The sequence below is a fragment of the Cygnus olor genome, chromosome 19 (assembly GCF_009769625.2).
Source record: "Cygnus olor isolate bCygOlo1 chromosome 19, bCygOlo1.pri.v2, whole genome shotgun sequence".
Classification (NCBI taxonomy): domain Eukaryota; kingdom Metazoa; phylum Chordata; class Aves; order Anseriformes; family Anatidae; genus Cygnus; species Cygnus olor.
Window position 1 is genome coordinate 11,578,723 of NC_049187.1, and position 20,496 is coordinate 11,599,218.

The window sequence follows — 20,496 nt, forward strand, 5'->3', positions numbered from 1 at the left end:
TTTTGTTTTCCCCCTGAGATTTTGCTATCATTAGTGATTTGGAAATGCAGAGCGGTGGTGTTCCATCTGGGACTCGGTGCACAGTAGCACAGAGCACACACACATGTTTACTATTCAGGCTGCTATTTAAATTACTGTGTACAGAAATACAGAAGTAGGAGGCTTAGCTGTACGTTATGAAAAGAGTGGTTTATTTTGAAAAGCTTGCATCTTCTTCTTGATGCGTTGCAGGCTGTTGTAAAAGGTTTTTTTCTGCACTTGTGAATGACTTTCCTCTGCACTGAGATCACGTAACATTCCTTTGGTGTTTGATGTCGGTGTCCCGCAGTCCTCCACGTGCAAGTGTAATGGCTGAAGCACGCCCAAGCTCTCGCTGCGGTTCCGGAGCCGTGCGCGCTTCGTAGGGGATGAAGGGCACCGGGCGCTCTGCTGGGGTACTGGCAGTACTGCCCTGTGCCCTGCCTCCTCCACGCACCAGGCACACGTCCCTCAGGAGAGCAGGGCCTGCCTTGCACCCCATTCCCCCCAGCCGAGTCACACCCTGATCATGCATAATGTATTGCCCTCGATTGCCAGAATTGTCTCTTGTCCTTGGCGTGCAGCACAGGATGGCACAGGGGCTGCGGTCTCCTGTGTATGTGCAAGTTCTGTTGGAACAGGGTGGGCTGCCCAGGTGCTGTGCTGCCCTCACCAGGCTGGGCTCTGTGGAAAGGGAGAGCAAAACCTTCCAGCACTGCCCTGGGAGCGTGGTGTTTCCGTGTTCATCCAATTTATCGGTGGTTTTTCTTGGCTTGTGCACGTAGCTGCCCGCTCTGATCGCTGGAGCACCAGCAGTCTGTGCTCAGCCTGCCCTAATTCTTGCACGTTTCCAAGTTCCTGATGAAAGCAGTGAAGATATTTCCTATAGTGTCATTTAGCTGAAAATTAAGTTTCTCTAAGCAGGTGAGCTTTGTAGTTTTTAAGGTATTACTCTAGGCTGTTCTGTGAGATATCCATTGTGGTAAAACATAAACACTGAAACAGTGTTTGAGGTCTGGGGAAAATCTGAAGGCTTGTGCGGTATTACAGAAAGCTATTTCTAACATCTAAGATGATTTAAATTTTAAAAGTGGCAGTGGTACATCCCGTGTTGTGGGGGTTTTCGTTTTTTTTGGGGGGGGGAGGAGGGTGTTATCAATGTTTTAATTTTCATAGTAATGTAGGAAAATGTTTTGCGAGGGACTTACTTAAATATTTTTAATATCAGAGGTTGAAAATTTGAGTGTAAAAGGCCATGCAGAAAAAGCAATAAAGAAATCCAAAGCTATAAAAGCGTCTGGTGAGAATTTAAATGCAGAAACAGCTGTTATTTCCTTGGGAGTTGAGGTATATAAACTTTTCTATGGCTATGTATCCCCACAATAGTGGTGTGAAGAATTAGCGCTCACTGCAGTGTGCAAACTGAACCCGCCAAGCACTGAGGCAGCTATTCATCTATACCCAGGAGCTAAATATGACAATGTTAGCATTTTTCATTTCCCTGACGTTACCATTAATAAAGCAATGATCCAAAAGAAGCTTTGCTGAGTCTGTTCTTTATGCTTCCATCACTCACGACTAGATAATTTCACACAGGATCGTTTTTAAATTAAATGACGATAAAAGCGCTCTGCTGTCCTGTGTTCACTAGTTCATAGAAGTCTATCAAGTCATTAATGTGTCATGACAAACTGCTAGTTGGATACAAGAGTAATTAATTATTTGCATAAATAACAGGTTGAACTTCGTGCTTTGAACTGCAATGACATGTGCATAACATCATGGGCATCTTAAAACCTCTCGTGGAGAGTTCACAGGAGGGGTTAAAACTGAGCCGCGTGTGTGTGTGAAATCGTATCCTCACTTAAAATGGTCAGGAGCTTGGCTTGAGTTTTGATGCTTTTTGTGTTCTTAGGTTCTTCATTAATGGCTGTTTCAAGAAAGCATCTGATCACTGGAGATTTCAATGAACAATTATAGAGATTTTCATAATCACCATTAATCACCACATATTTTTCAAGATAATTACAGCAATTATTATTTAGATTCCTCTTTTATGTGTACATTGTAGAAAAGAACAAGTGCTTATTACACTGGGTAGTGTAGAGAACTACAGTCTGAAGTTCTTTGTCATCCAGAAACTCATTATGTTAACTGATGCTGCCTGTGAAAGTTCGTCAGCATGTTTAAATTAGGGTAGCATTGGCAGGTCTGATTATTTAAATCTGGTAGCTTTGCTAAAAATATAGTTATTCTAGAAAGATGAATTACTAATTTGACAACTGAGATTTAGTTGGAGTCTGCAGCACAGAAGGCAGCATCTATCGTATGCTTAGAGGAGGGTGACAGTACTTCTTCATATTAAAGAGCGAATTTCTAAGTGAGCTAACAAGTTGTATTTATAGAGCCTAGTTTTGTGGCATGCCCTTTAAAGGCTGATAATAAGTCTTAGTAAACTATGATGAAGTAGCAGCAACCAGGCAGAAGCTGGACGTGCTTTCCTGCGGTCCTGCGTGGTGCCACCAGCCCAGTCTCCCCTCAACTTGGTCAGAGCTTCGCAGGGAGATGCTCCCCTCCACGGTTTGATTGCAGGAGTGCAGTTCTGGCAGTCGGCTCCTTTTGACTCTTATCTAATTCCAGTGAATGAGCTAATTGGTTCTAACCCTCAGGGAGGAGCTGTTCCTCCCTGAGAGACAATAAACAGCCACTGAAAACATTTTTCTTTCTGAACTCCCTTTTTATTTTTTTCCATTTGGAGAGTGAGCGGTGGAGGCACCTCCCTAATCTGTTGCAGATGCTGTAGCTGTAATTACGCGGAGGGGAGAAGCTGCTCCTCCCGGGACTGCCAGCCCTCCACAGCACAGCTCTGCCCGGCCGCGTCCCCGTGCTGGGGGTGCCCACGGCCGAGCCCTGCGTCCGCGGTGAGGGGAGCGGTGCGGAGCTTTCTGCCAGGCCCTCCTGCTGCTGTTGGCCACGCAGCCCTTGCGTGCCAGGGAGGTGGCAGGAGGCGTGCGGCCGGGGCTCTGCCCCGTTGCAGCTCCTCTCGAAGCCTCAGCGGCGAGGGGCCGTGCGCCTTCGCCTCCATCACCTCCCTCGTGCGCCCGCCCGGCCGGGCCGCGCTCCGCCTGGAGGTGCGGGCTGCAGGCGCTCCGTAGCAGTGGCCGCTGCTCAGGCCCTGGCTGTGCTTCCCCTGCTGTGCTGCCAGCCCCGGTGCAGCCCTGGCCTTGGCGTCTCTCCCATGGGCCTCTGATGCTGATAATTAGTTAGACCTTTTCTCTGCCTGTTGTACAAGTTAAAATGGGCAGGGAGTTGCCAGGGTCAGGGGGTGGGAGCCGCTGGCTGCCGTTCCTGCAGGCAGGACAGGCAGTGGTGGCCCGAGGGCACCCCGCCAGGGTGGGCAGCACTCTCTGGACCCAAAATACAGCAAAGGTGGCCAATAAGTCATGAGAAAAGTCAAAATCCTTTGAAGCGAGGTGTGTCCCATGCTGTTGTCCTGGCTTATGGAAGCGGCTGCTGTGCACAGCGCCTGGTCAGGCTCGCGGGCGGGCGTGAGGTGGGAACTCAGAGCGGGCCAGATGGGCAAAGCCTGAAAACTGCGGAAAAGCAACGAAGGGCAAGAAAATCTATGTCGACCTGTGTAAAGAGGCTTTTAAGCGACAGGAGCAAGGCAATTTATAGATCTTTAAAAACATTTCAAAGTTACAACCTTTTAAAAATGTCAAAACCTGTATGGGTTATTACATGAGCTTACTCATGTGGTGGTATGAGTAATGCTACTTGCAGTAATGCTGCAAAAAGGGGACTTCACCCACCTCTTTTGTTCTGAATCAGTACGTTTTGCCTTTGGAAAAAGAGTTTTACTTTATCATTTGTTAGCACCAGTTCCTCTTATCCCCTTCTGTTACTGGCTGCTCATCCTGAAAGAGGCACCAGTGGGCACTAAGAAGTGTTGCACAGCTCTCGGCCAGACTAAAACTAGAACTGTTGCTCCAGACCAAAGCGTGGCTGGTCAGTTTTGATGTGAAAACATTAACACCAGGCAGCATCTCAGTGCAGTATTTCTCTCATCAGAGACTGCCAGGAGTGTCTGAAAAACAGTGGAGGGAGGCGTGAGGGGGGAGGAGAAAAAGAAAGGAATCACAGGCTGCTGATGATGTTTATTTACAGCACAACATCAGAACAAGAGACATGGAATTAAAAGCCTCCTACAGTTCTGGTCTCATTTAACTTTATTATGAAATTAACTGTCTGCTGTAAAGTGCAGTTGTACGCTGCCTCGTGGTGCGCGGTGGGAGCGAGCGATGGCACTCGCACCCAGGCCCTGGCGCTGGACACCCCCAGCAGATCATGGTGCAGCGGGGGGAGCTCTCTCCTATGGCACCTGCCTGCTGGTGGGGGTGCTCAGCCCTTGGGACTGCTCCCTGGAGCGGGGTGTTTCCCTCTTTGCGGGGTGATGGTGCGCTGGATGCATGGCGTGTGCTCGCACATATGCAGCCCCATCGCTGCGGTGTTGCTGCTCGTGCCGTGTGGCTGTACTCCACCCGAGGGGCACGGAGAGGTGGTCCTGTGCGCGGAGAGGATGTCTGCCAGGGCTGGGCACCACTGCTGCACCGGCAGCGATGGAAGCTGCTCTGCCACCGTGCGCTCTGTGCTCTAACCGCTGGGAGACCTCGGTGCTGCAGCCTGGCTGTGTCAGGAGAACGCGAGTCCCGCGCGCGGCACCAGCGCTCCCCAGCAGCACCGCTGCTGAGAGCGCTCTTCTCTCCCGCAGATGGTTTTTGTTCAGGTTAGTGCTTTGCGTAGGACCCATGCCAAGCACACTCCAAACCTGAGGAGAGGCGTAGTGTGACAGAGACGTTAACAGATACCAGTTCAGCGTTTTGGTGGAACTAATTGTCACTGCATTTATTAATCTTCTTGGATTTGGATTTATATGGCTAAAAGGAGGTCAGGTGCCTCATCCTTGAAGTTGTTGTAAATGTGAAAAAACACTACTGTGGTAACAGTAATTTTGAATCTCTTTCTTCCTGCGTTAAGCATTAATAAGACCCCACTCAGCACCTTTGAGGGTGAGGTGTGGGGAATGGGGGGATGTCCTTTGAAGCACCTACTTCGGCCTGGGCCATAGTTCAGCCCCCAAGCACTGAGGCAGTAGGAGCTGCCGCTGCCCGCGTGCTTCAGTGCCCCCGGCAGAGCCGTCTGCCTCCAGCCTGCTACACGTTGAAGCCGCCCTCACCAGCTGCACCAGTACCGCCACTGCACCCAGCCTGGCCGTGACACGGGTGCTGCAGCCGCAGGGAGGAGGCTGCCCCCACTGCCTGGCGTAGCACGGGGCTGGTGGTGCAGCCTGCAAGGACAGCCTGGTAGCGTATTTGTGTAAAGTTTCCCCAGTTGGTGGGTATTTAAATCCTCTTGTCTCCAGTGCCTGGCTGTGAAAGGAACTGTTGAATGAGCTTGTTGTTTTCCGATTCTTCCCTTTGATGTATTTTACAAGCAGCCTAGTGACAGGCCCGATACGCCAGCTCAATGCACCCTCCTCACGCTTTGGGATTGCAGCATTAATAACACACTTCCATGCATCATGCCATTTTTAAGCATGATCGTTATGATAAAGGGCATATACTTAATTACAGGCCTGCTTAATTACAGCTCTGTTGAAGCTCGTTTGTTTAGGAGAGTGCTAATTGTGCTGCTGAGGCCTTGGCACACCCTGCTTTCATCTGCTGCCTTGCTCTGCAGTTCTGAGCTCTGTCAGGACTGAAGTGTTCGGGACCGAAGGACCGATGGAGGCAGTGCAACAGGGGTGGCAAGAGGGGAACATGCAAATGCACCATGGCTTATTCTTTAAATTACTTTACAAAAGCTGGCGTGTGACTGATCAAAGCAGGTTTCTGTCGGGATAACAAATGCAGATGGTCTTTCAGGTTCAAAACTTCCTGGATTTTGTGATGCTGCTTTTCATCTGTTTCCTTTTGTTTCATGTAACACTGCAGCTGCCACATAGCACCTTTGATAATGAAATTATTCCAGTGGAGTGGATTTTTTGTGTTTTTTAAGTTGAAAATATACAAAGTGAGTGTAAAATGCTAAGTATTCTTAAATAGCCGTTATTAAAACACTAACATGGTAACTCACTGGTGCTGGTGGCAGTTGGGAAACAGCAAGTAGGGAAATGCAGGGTTTGTGCACACACTCTGTGAAAGAAAACCCTGTTTGAGGATTACTTGAGGGCATTTCAGGGGTTAAACTTGCTCCAGTTTGAAGTTTTTACTTCTTTAAGAGCTGAAATTTAAAGACTTAAAGGTGTAACTGAAATAAAGCATGTGTATCTGGGGCTGCACTCTGCCTTAGAAATGTGCCCTTCTCAGTCTTGTGTGGAAATTGTTGAGATACATGCTTTAAAAATAAGTGGTTCACTTGTACTGACATGTCCTGTGGGAGGATTTCTGTGAAGTTTCCGAGGTGGTGATAACAAGACAAAAACACTGAACATTGTTGCAATATCTAAGAATAATATACGACATTATAAATAGAAAAAATCCTCTTAATATCGTTATGGTGGTGCTACAGAGAGTGCCTAGCACGGTGACATGTCCTTGTGTCTCTCCAGCTACTTCACTGGTTTCTGTCCTCCAGATGTGGTTTGCATTTTGTTCAAGCTCCATTGCTTGCTGTTGAATTTCCAGTGGTGGCAGCCAGGTATGGGGAGGTGCTTGCTTTGGTTCTGCCCGGCAGTGCGTACCTACTGCTTTGTATTTGGAAACGTGAAAGTTATCTGAACCAGGTACTTTCCTTTTCCTCTGGTTAGGACACCAAGTTAGCTCAGATTGTTCTGTGTGGTAGCGATAAATAGATGTCTGTCCTTTTAAACTGTTAGTATTTGTTTTCAGTTTCAAATGCTGTCCTTTTTTGGCAGCTGGACCAAGTTGGAAGCAGACTCAAAACCGAGACTATGAAATTATATGTGGGTAGAGTAGGTAGGGTTTATCGAATTCCTGACTTGGTAGGAACTAACCCAGCTGTCTTGAACAGAGAAAACACTGGGAGATTAGAGGGAGAAAAGATTGGCAATAACTTCTATGAGGTATCAATCAAATGTCAATGCCAGGTACACTTGATATGTTGTTGTGAATGTGTGGAGCTGCATGTCAGAAGTGAGCTGGAAATGTGATGTTTTTGCTTGTTTTGTCCCTTACAGCGATGGATGGAGTACCTTTTATGATTTCAGAGAAGTTTGCCTGTGCTCCTGAAGGGGTGAGTTAGCTTCATTCTTCTTCCCATGTCTGCAATTCGTCTTTTCACGGAGAGCGATCACATAGCATTGACACAAATTACCAGCTTCTGGGACCTTTTCTTCTGTATGATCTAATACATGCCTTGTGCTTGAGATGACCCATGGTTGCACTTCAGAATACTTTCCTGTAGGGTGGGAGCAGCTTTTGCCAGATCTTTTCTGAAACTGAATTCTCCCAGGAGATGAAGGTTTAATGCCATTAAAGATAGGAGTGGTGATTTGACCTTCTGTGCACTGGAAACACTTTTAATTTCCTAGTCTAGATTTTAAAGAAAGCTGCAAATACTCAGGTCTCCTAAATTTAACCTGTTGTGGAGACAGCATAGTACAGTCAGCCTTACAGGTTGACTTTTTGCACCCCATAAGCTGAAGGCAGCAGGAACAGCACAGTGTTTGCTGGCGCTGACACCCAGCTGCTGCTCTGCAGGCGGCCGCGAGGCTCCCCCCGGCGTGCTGCGCGCCCCGTGGGAGCAGAGCCGGGAGCAGGGCGTGGGCGAGGAGGGCAGGGTGCCTCCGAGCGGGGCCCAGGCTGCGCTGCCCTTGCTTGGCCGCAGCACACAAGGTGCCTGTGCACGAGCACTGTGGTCCCCAGCAGGTTGGTCCGCGTGCACCATGGCCGAGCCAGGGTTCCCCTTTCCCACCCGCCTTGCTGCTAGATGCGGTGCCCAAAAGGCCCTTGGTGGCAGGAGTGGCAGGAGTGTCTCTGGAAAAATGCCTAGGGAGCACCGACAAGGCGGGACGCCCCTGTTTTCTCTGCTCACACCAAGTACGACTGGCATCGCCTAAATCCTTCAGAGCTACCGGATCTGAAGGAACGCCGGTGATCCTGCACGTGGAGCGCCAGTGGCTGTGGTGCCCCGCAGCGGGGCTGCCATGGCTACGCTGGCAGAAACCCAGTTCTGCGGGAGGCTGAGCCGTCCTGTTCACCGATTCCAGCCTGGAAAGTTTAAGGAGGTGCCTGCATCCTAATGACACCGCAGCTGGACCTCTGCGGGGTGCCAGGGAACAGAAACGGGGATAGAAAAATGATTTTAGTGTTGCTGTTGCCCTCTGGTTTAAGAGATTATTTAAGCCCAGGCATCTCAATTGCAGCAGCAAAACATGCGTGGTTATTTTCACATAGAGCATGTTTCTGAGTGAATTCCCCTTGCAGAGTAGGGTCCTGCCCAGCACGCCCAGGAGCTGCCCAGCGGCAGGGCACGGTGCCTCATCCTGCCCACTCGGCTCTGGGCACGGCAGTGACTGCAGACGGTGACACCGACATTCTGGGCAGGGCAGCCTTGCACCTCAGAACGGGCACCCACCCCAGTACCAGTTCAGAATTACTTTTGAACATCACTGGCCTAGCACTATCTTAAGTTGGTGATCCAGAGCTCAAAGGCTCCGCATCCCATTACCAGTTCTCTAATCCATCCAATCCCTAAAACAATATCTCTTTAAAATAATTTACAAGATGCTGTTACAGCAACCACAGAACCGTCAATTGTGTCTGATTTTTCACATCATACTCCTGCTTCATGCATTCTTTTTCTCACTGACACAACCTGTGTGCGCAGCTGGATGTGGTTTTTCACAACCATTGCTTTCTGCAAGGGTTGTTTATGGGACATTATTCCTAGAAAGCTGGAGGGCCCTGCTGCGAGGACAAATGCAGAAAGATTAGGTCATGCTAATCTTCCTTCAGATCCTTTAGACACCATTGCCACCATATGGTCAATATGATCGAGGGTTTCCACAGCCGGTGCCACTCACACCTGCGTGCTGTGGCCATACAAAATCCATGGGGTATTACAAAGCGTGTTCCAGTAACAACTGTCCCATGGCAGAGAGATGGCTAAAGATTTACCTGTTTAAAGTGACACTGTGATGAGTGTCAGCTGTCCCCATTTAGGGAGAAAGGCATTAGAGCTGTTATCCCTAAACCGCCTTCTGCTGCTTCTCTCTTGTGGTGCACTGAGAAATAGGATTATGCATGCATTTACAGATGGTGCCTCTAAATCTCTGGTGATAGAGTATTTGCTGACTTTAAACAAAATCAAAACAACAACAAAAATTGGCATTTCTGTTTCTTTTTTTTTTTCCCACCAGATGCAGCCAGTTGATCTTTTGGGCATCACAATCAAAACCCTTGCAGAAATCGAAAAGGAGGTAGGTACCCAGCCATGCACTAAGAAGTGTCATGAGATCTGTGTTCATTTACTTGTAAGATTTTCCCCCCTGTGGAAAAGGTCTTGTCTTTCCCAAGTCACTGCTGGTAGGTGAAGTCAATGCTGAGTCAAACAGTAAGTACAGAATTAGAGACGTGTGATATGTGCCAGGTAAAGAAGTGTTAGATGTTGAATCTAGTGGCAAAGTCTGCTGGCCTCCATTTAATTCCAGATGTCTCTGTTATTTAACCTTTCTTTCTCTTTTACTAACAAAACGTGTTTGTTACAAGCAAGGCGCTGTTTGTGTCAGGAAGCAAATGAAGTCAGCTAAGTAGTATAAAGTAAACTACATCATAATTTTTCAATTAGAATCTGGAGGTGACTTGCTACCAGGAAAAACAACTGGCATTTTTAGCAAATGTGGGTCTTTCAGGAGGTTAGGGAACAGGCAGGAACCAAACTGAGACTGTGTTCCCATGGGAGCATTTTGGCACATGGATGACTTCGGCTGCATGGTGCTGAGGAGGCACCTGCTCTGCAAGAGCTGCTTCTCAGGTGCATGTCTAAGACCAGGAGGAAGAGTCTCAGCAGCATTTGTTTCTTTGGGCATCCTTGGTCACAGATGTCTCTGTTGTGCAGGCCAGCAGGGTTAAAGGCAAAGAGTAAGAAGATAGTATAGCAGTACTTCAGACTCTTCTTGGCTTCTCTGCTCTTTGGTTCCAGTTGTGGGTCCAGTTTCCTAAATCACAGAATCATGGAATGGCCTGGGTTGAAAAGGACCTTAAAGATCATCGAGTTTCAACCCCCCTGCCCTGGGCAGGGTTGCCAACCACTAGAGCAGGCTGCCCAGAGCCACATCCAGCCTGGCCTTGAATGCCTCCAGGGATGGGGCATCCACAACCTCTCTGGGCAACCTATTCCAGTGCCTCACCACCCTGAGTGAAAAACTTCCTCCTAATTTCTAACCTAAATCTCCCGTCTTCGTTTAAAACCATTCCCCCTTGTCCTATTGCTACCAACACACATAAACAGGCGTTCCCCCTCCTGTTATACCCTCCCTTCAAGTACTGGAAGGCCACAGTGAGGTCTCCCCGGAGCCTTCTCTTCTCCAAGCTAAACCAGCCCAGTTCCCTCAACCTTTCTGCATAGGAGAGGTGCTCCAGCCCTCTGATCATCTTAGTGGCCCTCATCTGGACCCGTTCCAAGAGCTCCACATCCTTCTTGTGCTGGGGGCCCCAGGCCTGCATGCAGTGCTCCGGGTGGGGTCTCACAAGAGCAGAGCAGAGGGGGACAATCCCCTCCCTCTCCCTGCTGGCCACCCCTTTCTTAATGTAGCCCAGGACATAGTTGGCCTTCCGGGCTGCAAGCGCACACTGCTGGCTCATGTCCATCTTCTCATCCAGCAGGACCCCCAAGTCCTTCGCCACAGGGCTGCTCTCAAGTTCTTCTTCTCCCAGTCTATATAAATACCTGGGATTGCCCCAGCCCAAGTGCAACACCTTGCACTTGGCCTTGTTGAACCTCATGAGGTTCTCATGGGCCCACTTCTCCAGCCTGCCCAGGTCCCTCTGGATGGCATCCCTTCCCTCTGTTGTATCGACTGCACCGCTCAGCTTGGTGTCATCTGCAGACTTGCTGAGGGTGCACTCGATTCCGTCGTCTATGTCGTCGATAAAGATGTTGAAGAGCACCGGACCCAAGACCGACCCCTGAGGGACACCACTTGTGACCGGCAAGTCACAAAATCTGTCTCCTCTTCCTGCCTTGAAATTTTGCCTGAGTAAGAAAAGAAGGTGGCTGGTTGCCAGAGCTTTTCAGGCATCCGTCAGCGCAGCGGAGCGGTGTGGTGGTGACTCTGAACATGCTGCCCAAGTGTGGAAATCGCTGGCAGAAGCACCCAACTGCTTCAGGCGCTGCGGTCCTGCCATGTGGCACGCCTGCTGTCCTGCTGGGGACAGCCACGGTGTGCTTGGACAGCCCCAGCGTGTCCTGAGCGCGTGGAGCCCAGTGCTCGGGGAACAGCTGCTCAGGGCTGACGGCCCCGAGCCCTTCTGCCTCCTGTCCCCCTCTCGCCAGCAGTCAGCTGCAGGTGCCTTTTGCTAGAGGGGAAGCGCAGTGGCATTAGATTTCCTGCTGCTGCCCTCTCCGTACTGCCAAGCGTGGAGAGGTCTGGGCAGCTCAGCGTGCTGCCTGCAGCCCTCTCCTGAGCCTCTCGCGGGCCTGCAGAGTGTGGGGACCGCTACTGGCCACACTGGTGTGGCTGTGGGAAGAGTGGCTGATACCTGCTGGTTCTCCCCACACCCTCCTGTTCCATTACAGGCTGTGTGTGTTTCGGAGTAATGAAAAGTATAATTATGCAGCATATATTCCTTGATGAAGCATCTTGTCTGCACATAGCTAGCTGCGCATATAAATATTGTGAATTTCCGCATGGTTTTATTTCCCTTGCAAGCAATAGCACCATTACAACAAATCTTCTGGATTTCCAGAGCAGCAAGAACATTTTCCCTGGAGCTAGATGCCATTCAAAAATATTCCCAAAGAATTCCAAGAGTTATTGTTCTCTGTCGCCACATTTGCAGATGTATGCACCCATCCTCCAAGCTGTGAAGTGAGCCAAATGAAAGGACCCCACCCTTTCAGGAAAATCAATGAAAATAGCGTGCAAATCCTGTACTGCACACCCAGCCTGCAGCTGAAGTGACGGCGTGCTCAGGCCGCATCTCTTCGCACCAGGCACTGGAACTGCACGGCCGTGCGCTAGGGGGATGTATGAAGTGGTGAAGCCCAGTGGGAGGAGAGGGCGGGGAAGGTTTTAAGCTGAGTTCGCCCAAGGCCATTTTGGTGGATACAGGGCAGAGAGGAGCACAAGCCCCTGCAGCAGCCTCTCCTTGCAGGGCTGCGGGGGGACTGTGCTTGCTGGTCCTCGTGTACCGGGTAGGGAAACTTCCCGTGTCAGCGTCCAGGCAGGCGAGATGGTCCCTGCCTGAAGAGAGTGGTGCAGGCGTGGGCAGCGGGGCTGAGCACAGCCCCAGCAGCAGGTCGTGCCGCACCGCGTGGCCATCAGCAGCACGGGCAGGCTGCCGTGGGCCTCCCCTGCTCACGGGATGTTGGCAGAGAGCACCGAGCCTTCATTTCAGCTTGGCATTGAGCTAAAAGTCTGGAGAGGATCTAATTAGTAAAGTGAGCATCTAATATTAATTATTCTTTTTAAACTGACAAGGAAGGCAGTTCATTTAACCACTTAATTGCTACAAGTTTTCATAGGCTGTTCTTTGCAAATATATTTAATGAAGAAGTGGTAAATCTAAAAGAGCTTAAAATTTTAATTTTATACAGAAATCTTTTTCCTTGTTCTCGTGTTTGTAGTCAATTCTCCAGAGTGTAGTCACATGAAATGTTCTTTAAATGAACATATTTGCTAACTGGCATGATTTCAGTTTTTAAAACATTGGTTCCAGCAATTAGGCATTTTTTTCAGTTCCCAAATGACTAGAGAAATTCGTCTTGATTATAATTGCTCTTAGCCACGCATATCTAATTTGTGTCTTTTTAAGTGTTAATTAGTAAACAGTTTGAGCTGACATCTTTATGTGTTTGCGTGTTGAAAAATGATGCTTAGTGCTTATTTAGCTTGGGGCTGGTACTGCTGGCTGTGACATCGTGACATTGAGGTGAAATTAATGAAGTCACGTTTGCCAATTAAAAGGCGGTCGTGAAAAAAACGACTTCTTGACACGACCTCCCTGCACAGTTTCTACTGGCAGACGTGACGCGTGCGCTACACGCGTGCTTTTTGTAGTTCCTACAAAATGGAAGCTCTGCGCGCTTCTGGTGGCGCCCAGTCCTCGGTTACCCAGCCAGCAACAATTCCCGGTTCCCCGTTCCCGAGCGCTGGCTGCGGGCAGGGGAGCGCGGCGAAGCGCTCGCCGACTTCAGGTGCCTCCGCAGCCGGTCGCCGAGCACCCCCTAGTGCCGCAGCGCCTCACTGCACGGCCCCGCCGCGCCCGGCGGGCGCTGCTGCGGGGGGCCCGGGGCCGGGCCGACCGGGTCCCGGCTGCCGGGGCCTCGCCCGCCCGGCGCCGCCCGGCGCCCCGCCCGTGGCCGCCGGGGGCCGGCACCGCGCGGCCGGGGGAGGCCGAGCCCGCGGCGGGCGGGGGAGCCGGGCCCGGGCCGGCGCCCCGGGCGGGGCCGTCGGGCGGCGGCCGGCAGGTGGCGGTGCTGCGGCGCCGGCTCCGCCGCGGGGCCTCGCCGCCGGTGGCCGCCGGGCGCCGCGTGCGCGGGCCCCGTCCCGCAGGTGCGGAGCCGGGCCCGGCCCGGCCGCGCCGCGCCGAGAGCGGGGCGGAACGGAGGCGCCCTGGGCTGCGCTGCGGCCGCGCGTGGGGTCGGGGCTCGCTCGCCTCGCCGACCCGAAAGCGCCTGGCGCCGCGGGGCAAGTGAGGCCCGCGCTGGGGTCTTGCTGCTGGCTGCCTCGTGGGGAGGAGGAGCGCGGTCGCGTTCCCGTTGGCCCTGGGATTGAGGGAGGGGAGCAAATTCTCCCTGCGGCAGGCAGGCTCTGCAGGCGCGGCCTCGACCCGGGGCGGGGGGGATGCGACTGCAGCTGATGCCTTTGCCGGGGCCATCCTGCCTGTTTTTTCTGCTCGTCGCGTTCACCCCGTGCAGGGCACGGGCTGGGGGGTGCTGCCGGGCAGGTGCCCCACCGTTCCCTGTCTCATTTCTTCCGCAGTACGACTACAGCTTCAGGACGGAGCAGAGCGCGGCGGCCCGCCTGCCGCCCAGCCCCACCAGGTGCCCGCCGGTCCCGCCGTCCTGAGGGGGCCGCCGGCGCTGGAGCAGCCGTGTGCGTGCATACTACTGAGCGGGATGCGGCGCTAGGGGCCCTGCCAGCAGAGCTCTGCTCGTCCAGCCGTCGCCACCCACCCTGCGCTGCACCGCCTCCTCCCGCACACGTTATTCCACGCATTTGGACCGTGCAACCCTTCGGCAGCTGCCCTCGCCCTTGTACGCTGCTGCGGACAAGTGTCCACGTGAGTACGTTACTCAGAGCCTGACTGGCAGTCTCTCGGTTGCTTCTATTTCCATGTACTCTGCTGCAGGACAGTCACAAAAACAATAGACCGTAACGAAGCCCTGTGAACAGCAAGCTGTTAGCTCACAGACGATCAGGAATGCTCAGCAGCGAGCCCTGAGAGAGAGTAAAAGATAACAGCCGGTTAACAGCAAACTCCAGACCTGCTGCCCAAGCTGGCTGCTTTGCTCTCGTCGCCCCACGCACGTCGCTGAGCAGGCAGCACCGAGCCGTGGCAGACACTTCATTGGCCTCCGCTGAGGTCCGGGCATGCAGCAACTCTGCCGTGGCCAGGTTCAACCCCAGACTGTGGTCTTTGTTTTTGCTGTAGGCTCTTGGAGCCGGGGTCACTTGCTCAGATCTGCTTTGGGCCCTGTCCACAGTTGCTGGCAAGGGGGAGGAGCACAGAGATCACGAGCGGCACTGCGGTCTCTGAGGTGAAGCACCTTTGCTTTGCTCAGGGTGTCCGCGTGTCTGGCAGCACCTCGAGTGACAAACGTCCCACGTGTCCTTCTGGGCTGGATGCTGACGGCAAGCCAGCAAGACCCCTGCAACGTCACGCTGACCCCTTGCTGCAGCAGCCTGCTGAGCTGTGGCCCTGCTGACAAGGCGGATGCTGTCACCTGTCTGTTACTTTGGACAGTTTTCTCATTTTTGCCCCGCGAGCTGCTAAAACAAAAGAGATGTGCCTGTTCCCCTTTGCACTCATGGAAGGAAGCACTGAAGTCTGGCGTAGCGCAGGATGAGAGTTGATGCATTAAACCTGACCTCAGCCTCCTTGTGATCGGTGACCTTAGCTCACTTCTGAGTCAAATGCATGTCTTGGAGAACTCAGTTGCTGTAATGAGTTATTTAGGAATGGCCATCTGACTCTGTGCTGCTTTTTCAAGTCTCTGCTGTAGAACAAAACTACATCATGGCAGCAAAATGGCAATTTTTAAGTGTTCAAATGTACAACTTTTTGTATTGTAAAATACTGATTACCTAACCCTATTGAAACGCAATTGCCATAGTAACAAATAACAGTATTGCCGCTCTCGGTCTGGGTCACATGTATGCCCTGACCTGCTTTGCACTGCTTTTGGTTGATCTTGTATTTTGTAGTTGGACAGAATGGTAACTAACAGTAGGTTTTGTACTGTCGGCTTGTATTTTTTATTTGTACATATGTAAAATATTTCTTGTCCAAAGATTCATTTCTGGTTTTAAAGCACCATACCATATCTGTAGGATAATGAGCACAATATACCTTAACATTCAGGATAGACTGACTCCAGTTACTTGCTTTAACTCCTTCTAATCAGGTGATAATTTTCTAAAACTGCCTCCGTAAAGCAAGGCTGTGCGATTTGAAAGCATAGGCAGATTTGGTTGCAGGTGTGTCATAATTTGGTCAAAAGAGTTAAAGCTATGTCATTTGCATCAACTCTGAAGGTTTGGTTGACCCCCTGGAAGTGCTCATTTACTTGAAGGTTGCAGCACCATTTTTAGTTCTTATTTATCCTGCAGGAAAGCAAAGCCAGACCTCACTGCCAAGCTTCACAAAGGCTAGATTGATGATGCCGACATCAACAAATGAACATACCATGGCAGCCTGGTCATTCGGCTCAGGTTCACTTGAAGTTCAAATCCACTCTACGCTGTAGTAGTATGCCCATCTCATCCATCTTTTGTCGTTCTGTTTTTCTGCTTGTAATTTGTTCTGTAGTTTTCTGTGGCATCCACTTATAGCTTCTCCTTTAGTGGACACTGCAGGTAGGTCGAAGCTGACTGCAGCAGTGCATTCCTCAAAGCTTTGGGACGACAGAGTTGCAGACAGCTGACCTTCCCCGTTACTGATGGTGGGCGAGCAAGGGCTGCAAGGCTAGTGCTAAGCTGCCAGTGCAAAGTCAGCAGAGCTCCAGGGGCAGTTTTTGCTGCCAAGAGAGGGAGACAGCTACAAGGAGCACCTCCTCCATCCACGTCTTCCTGTGCTGAAGGCAGGACTGACTGTGCCACAGTGAGGAGCAGCTTTGGTAGCTGCCAAGCTCAGCATCCAGGCGAGCAGTTCCTACGTATGTCTTGGGAAAATGGGCACATAGCTTTGAGTCCCTTCCCATGAGATTTAGCTTAGAGCATCTGGAGATAAAACTGATGCTTTAATATTTATAGCAACAGTTGCACTTGCTCAGTCTTCTTAGTGATAGTAAGTTCAGCTTTCTCTTCAGTGACCTACAAGAAACACTGGATGGCTCAAAATGCTGCCAGGACATCCAGCTGGGACAAGCATCTAAGAAATCTTCGGGATATATTTGTATAGTTGGTTCTCACTGTCTCTTCTCTTACACTGGCCTAGCAAAACTACTTCAGGGATGCATCTGCAAAGAAACTTGGAAGATAAATTTGGTCTTTACAGCAGGGTTTTGCACCGTGGCACTTCAAAGATAGCTGTTATTGAAAGCATGAACAGTACAACTGCAGTTCTGTCTGTATGAGTGCAGTAGAGATGTTTTGAGTAAAGAGCTACAGCTGCTGAAAGCCAGTTGTGCTCTCAGACATACTAACCAGAGGCTAGAAAACCGTGGATATCTCCAAAGTGGAGAGGGCTCAGAGTCAGTACTCAGAAGCACAGTGAGACAAACAGCACAGTGTGACTGATTTTACCTTCTCAGTCCACCGATTCTAGGAAGCTTTCCTGCTGCACCTCTGAATTCCGCATGTCGCGGGCATCAGATCAGCATTGCCACAGGCAGGTTCTGTTTGCTGTTCTGTAACTTTTGTACTCTCAGTAACTCACTGCAAGGCTGGTCCTTGTATCCTCACAGCAATGTGCCAGAGCCAGCACAAGCATCCCTCTGCATCTTCCGCCCTCCCTGTCGAATAGGCAAGTGTGCTACCACTGGTCCGGGCAGTAAATATTCAGGCAGCCTGATATTGATGTTTGTCTGTGGAGAAGCCTTCTGGGGCATAAGGGGCGGGGATGTGTCAGTGGGAAGCAACAGAAGTGGATTTGCAGAGCTTTACCAGATGTGTTTGGCTACCTTCTTTCTATTTCTAGAACAAAACTGGGCACCAGGTAGCTTAATCTTGTGGCTGATGCAGAGATTAGTTTGCCAAATTATCCAGCAGATCCATATCTCTGCAACAGAGACAGAAGAGCAGCAGTGAGGGGTTTACTTACTGTAAAATATACCTTCCGATGTGAGTTAGTAGTGACGTGCTGCCTCCTGGATTTCCCACAGCAAAGAGCGTACCAAGATGATTCATGGACCGTCCGGGACAGACGGCAATGTCTAACGTGTTAATTATGGAAAGGCAAGAAGTTAGTGCAGAAAGTAATGTAAAGCGTGAACTTTGTGGTAAAATTCAAGTGTGGACTGACTTAGCAGATGTCTTCCTGTGGGAGCATCTCGTAGCTGTAGTTGTATAGGAGTAAACTTTGTCAGACTTCGTTCCTTTGACTGTCACTGAGATTGCCCTCAGTGTTTGTAGGAAAGGATCCCTTGTGAGCCTCCTGTGTAGTAGGACGTTGTTGGTAGTTTGTAACTTTGGGCTTGTTGGGTTTCACACCCGCCCCGTGCCCCTGCTGGTTTCCTGAACTCCTCAAACCGAACCTGCGACCTCAGAGCCTGTAGGAAGTGCTGACTGGGCACGGCACTGCAAGGTGGATGCTGGTGGCGAGGGAGCGCGTCCAGGAGCCTGGGCGCCTGCTGTTCCTTGTGGCCCTGAAAATCTCCTCAGCCGAGGGAGGTCGGGACGCGGCGCCCTCCTCAGCTGGCTAGGCCCACATTCGCCCTCACCCCACATCGCGTGGGCCTGTCCGCCCCAGGCCTTGCCCACGCACCGGCGGCTGTCCCACGGAGCAGGCGTGGCGGCGGCTCCCCGGACAGGGCACACGCGGCCCTGCCGCCCGTCCCGCCTGTGCCACACTGTGCTGGCGCGCCAGGGCTGGCCTGCTGTGGCTCTGCCTCGCCATCTTTCAAACCGCACACGGCACAGATGGCTGTGTAAAATGGTGCCTATGACACTCGGCTTGCCCGTGTTTTTAAAGTAAGAAGAAAGTAAAACTCCTGCTGTGCCCACCTCACGGCTAGGGAGTGTTGCTGGCGGACTGAGCGCCTGGCGAGGGCGCCCAGAGCCCCAGCCCCATGGCACGGCCACGTCCCCCAGCAGTGCCCTCGTGCGATGGGGCCGGGCACGCTGCAGAGCTGCCCTGGGCCCTGCAGGCCCTTGCCGGGGGAGTCCCCCCCCTGAAGCACGTGTCTGCGTTTAAGCATTACCTCAGCCTCCAGCCTTGATGAACAGACGGGGTGTCCCGGCAGCGGGGCAGCCGAGCGGTGTCAGTTAGCTGTTCTGAGCCATAAACCAGCAGCGCTGCAGGTAGGGGGGGTGTTCCTCTGTTAATTAAAAAGCTCAGTAAGGTGCTGCTCAATTCATTCAATACAGGGAAACCAAACAGTTTGGATATTATGGTCATTTATTGTGAAATTCTTTCTAAACAGCAACAGTTTTGAATGCCATCATACAAACGTGAGAGAAACCTTTTATGCAGTTGGAAAGTGTTTTTTTAAGATGCTATGCATTTTGTTGGGTTATTGAAAGTGAATTTACTGTGCATTAATCTAATGAATGTTATTACCTTTTGTATTTATTTTAGATGACTCTCCTGTATTTTACAAAGGGAAGTTTCATTGTGTGATAACTTAGTCTGTATTCTTAATATAATTGTTAAATAAAATTTGTTTTAATCAGTTTATTCTCTGTTTTGCATGTGTATGTTCCTTGGGACCAGCTTGCACATCTTCCGTCTGTATCATTGTTGCGCTGACTTCAGATCTCAAACCTGGATGTTTTGAAAGTAGTTAAAACACATCAGGAGAATGAAACATGAGTTAATGCTTAGTCTGAACTCTGCTGTAGTGTAGCAGTTTCAGCTGTGTCACCTGGAACCACTTTTATTTCTGAATGAGATTACAAGTTTGTTCGATACAGGTGATGCTTTCTTACAGCAGACTTGGACTTCAGTGAAGCAATTGGCTTTGTACCAAGATGAACGCTTGTTAAGGAGCTAGAACGGTACAGGTGGATGGTTCTAGTGGTGTCCTACAGAGGTGAGTTTTCTTACCTTCCGTCTCTGTTTGATTTTGATCGTGTGGAATTATAAATCGTCACTCATATGTGTCCTTGGATTGGAAGGTCTCAGAAAGGAACAGGTACTGCAGGCTTTAATGCAAGAGACTCATTTACAAAGGTGCTTTTTTCTCTGTCACAATTGTGCAGGTCACCTTCTGCTTCTGCTTGGGGCCAACAGGGACTTTCTGAGTTTTGGTGGGACATGAGGGCTGAGACCAGAGACACCCTTTCCTGTGCTCTCAGGCTACCCAGGAAGGTGAAGGACACTGCAAGAGATGTGACCTGAATTCAGACACAGGAGTGATAAAGAGATGGGAGCAGAGGAATCATGAGCAGTTGGACCAGGAGCTGTGAATCCCTGAGAAGGAGCTGGGGAGCAGCAGTGACTGCCCGCAGCGCTGACAGGTACCCTGACTGACTGAAGCAGGTACTTCCGAGGTGACGGCATGATCCCTACATAGGTAATTCGCTTTTGCTTGTGTTGTTCCCTATCCTTGAAAATAAAATATAAGAAGTCTTGGAAAATCAATCCAAAATGTCTCTGTTAAACTTTGTGCTGCAAAGTCAAAAATCAGTAGTCAAAATAGCTCAACTGAAGTGTTTTCTGGAGGATAAAGGACCACTCATGATCCCTACGCTGCTGTACAGGCAGTGTCCCAAATATGTATGGCAGTGAGTGTGTTCAGTACAGTAAATGCTGGCAAAGTCAGTGAAACAACTTGTTTATACTCTATAAAGATTAACAGCGTTAGTGACCTGTAATTATCAACTGTATAATTTGCATTGTGTGTCATTATAAGGAGGTCAGGTTTAAGTCATGGAGTCAACCTCACAGCTTGGCAACACCAGCGTCTGGG

The 20,496-nt window shown here is 50.6% G+C and overlaps 1 protein-coding gene across 9 annotated transcripts in view; it reads left to right on the forward strand.

Moving 5' to 3' along the window:
* The window catches only part of MVB12B (multivesicular body subunit 12B), a 70,063-nt gene extending 49,897 nt beyond the window's left edge, over positions 1 to 20,166 (forward strand). For 7 of the 9 annotated variants that reach the window (XM_040531165.1, XM_040531169.1, XM_040531172.1 and 4 more), the window contains 3 exons: positions 7,217 to 7,272; positions 9,401 to 9,460; positions 14,186 to 19,261. In XM_040531165.1, coding sequence (XP_040387099.1) covers positions 7,217 to 7,272; positions 9,401 to 9,460; positions 14,186 to 14,272 — 203 coding nt within the window. In that variant the 3' untranslated portion in view covers positions 14,273 to 19,261. Of the gene's footprint in view, positions 1 to 7,216; positions 7,273 to 9,400; positions 9,461 to 14,185; positions 19,262 to 19,515; positions 19,618 to 19,786 lie in introns of those variants that run through there. The other 2 variants (XM_040531166.1, XM_040531168.1) reach the window with 2 other exon arrangements.
* The last annotated feature ends 330 nt before the right edge of the window (positions 20,167 to 20,496 follow it).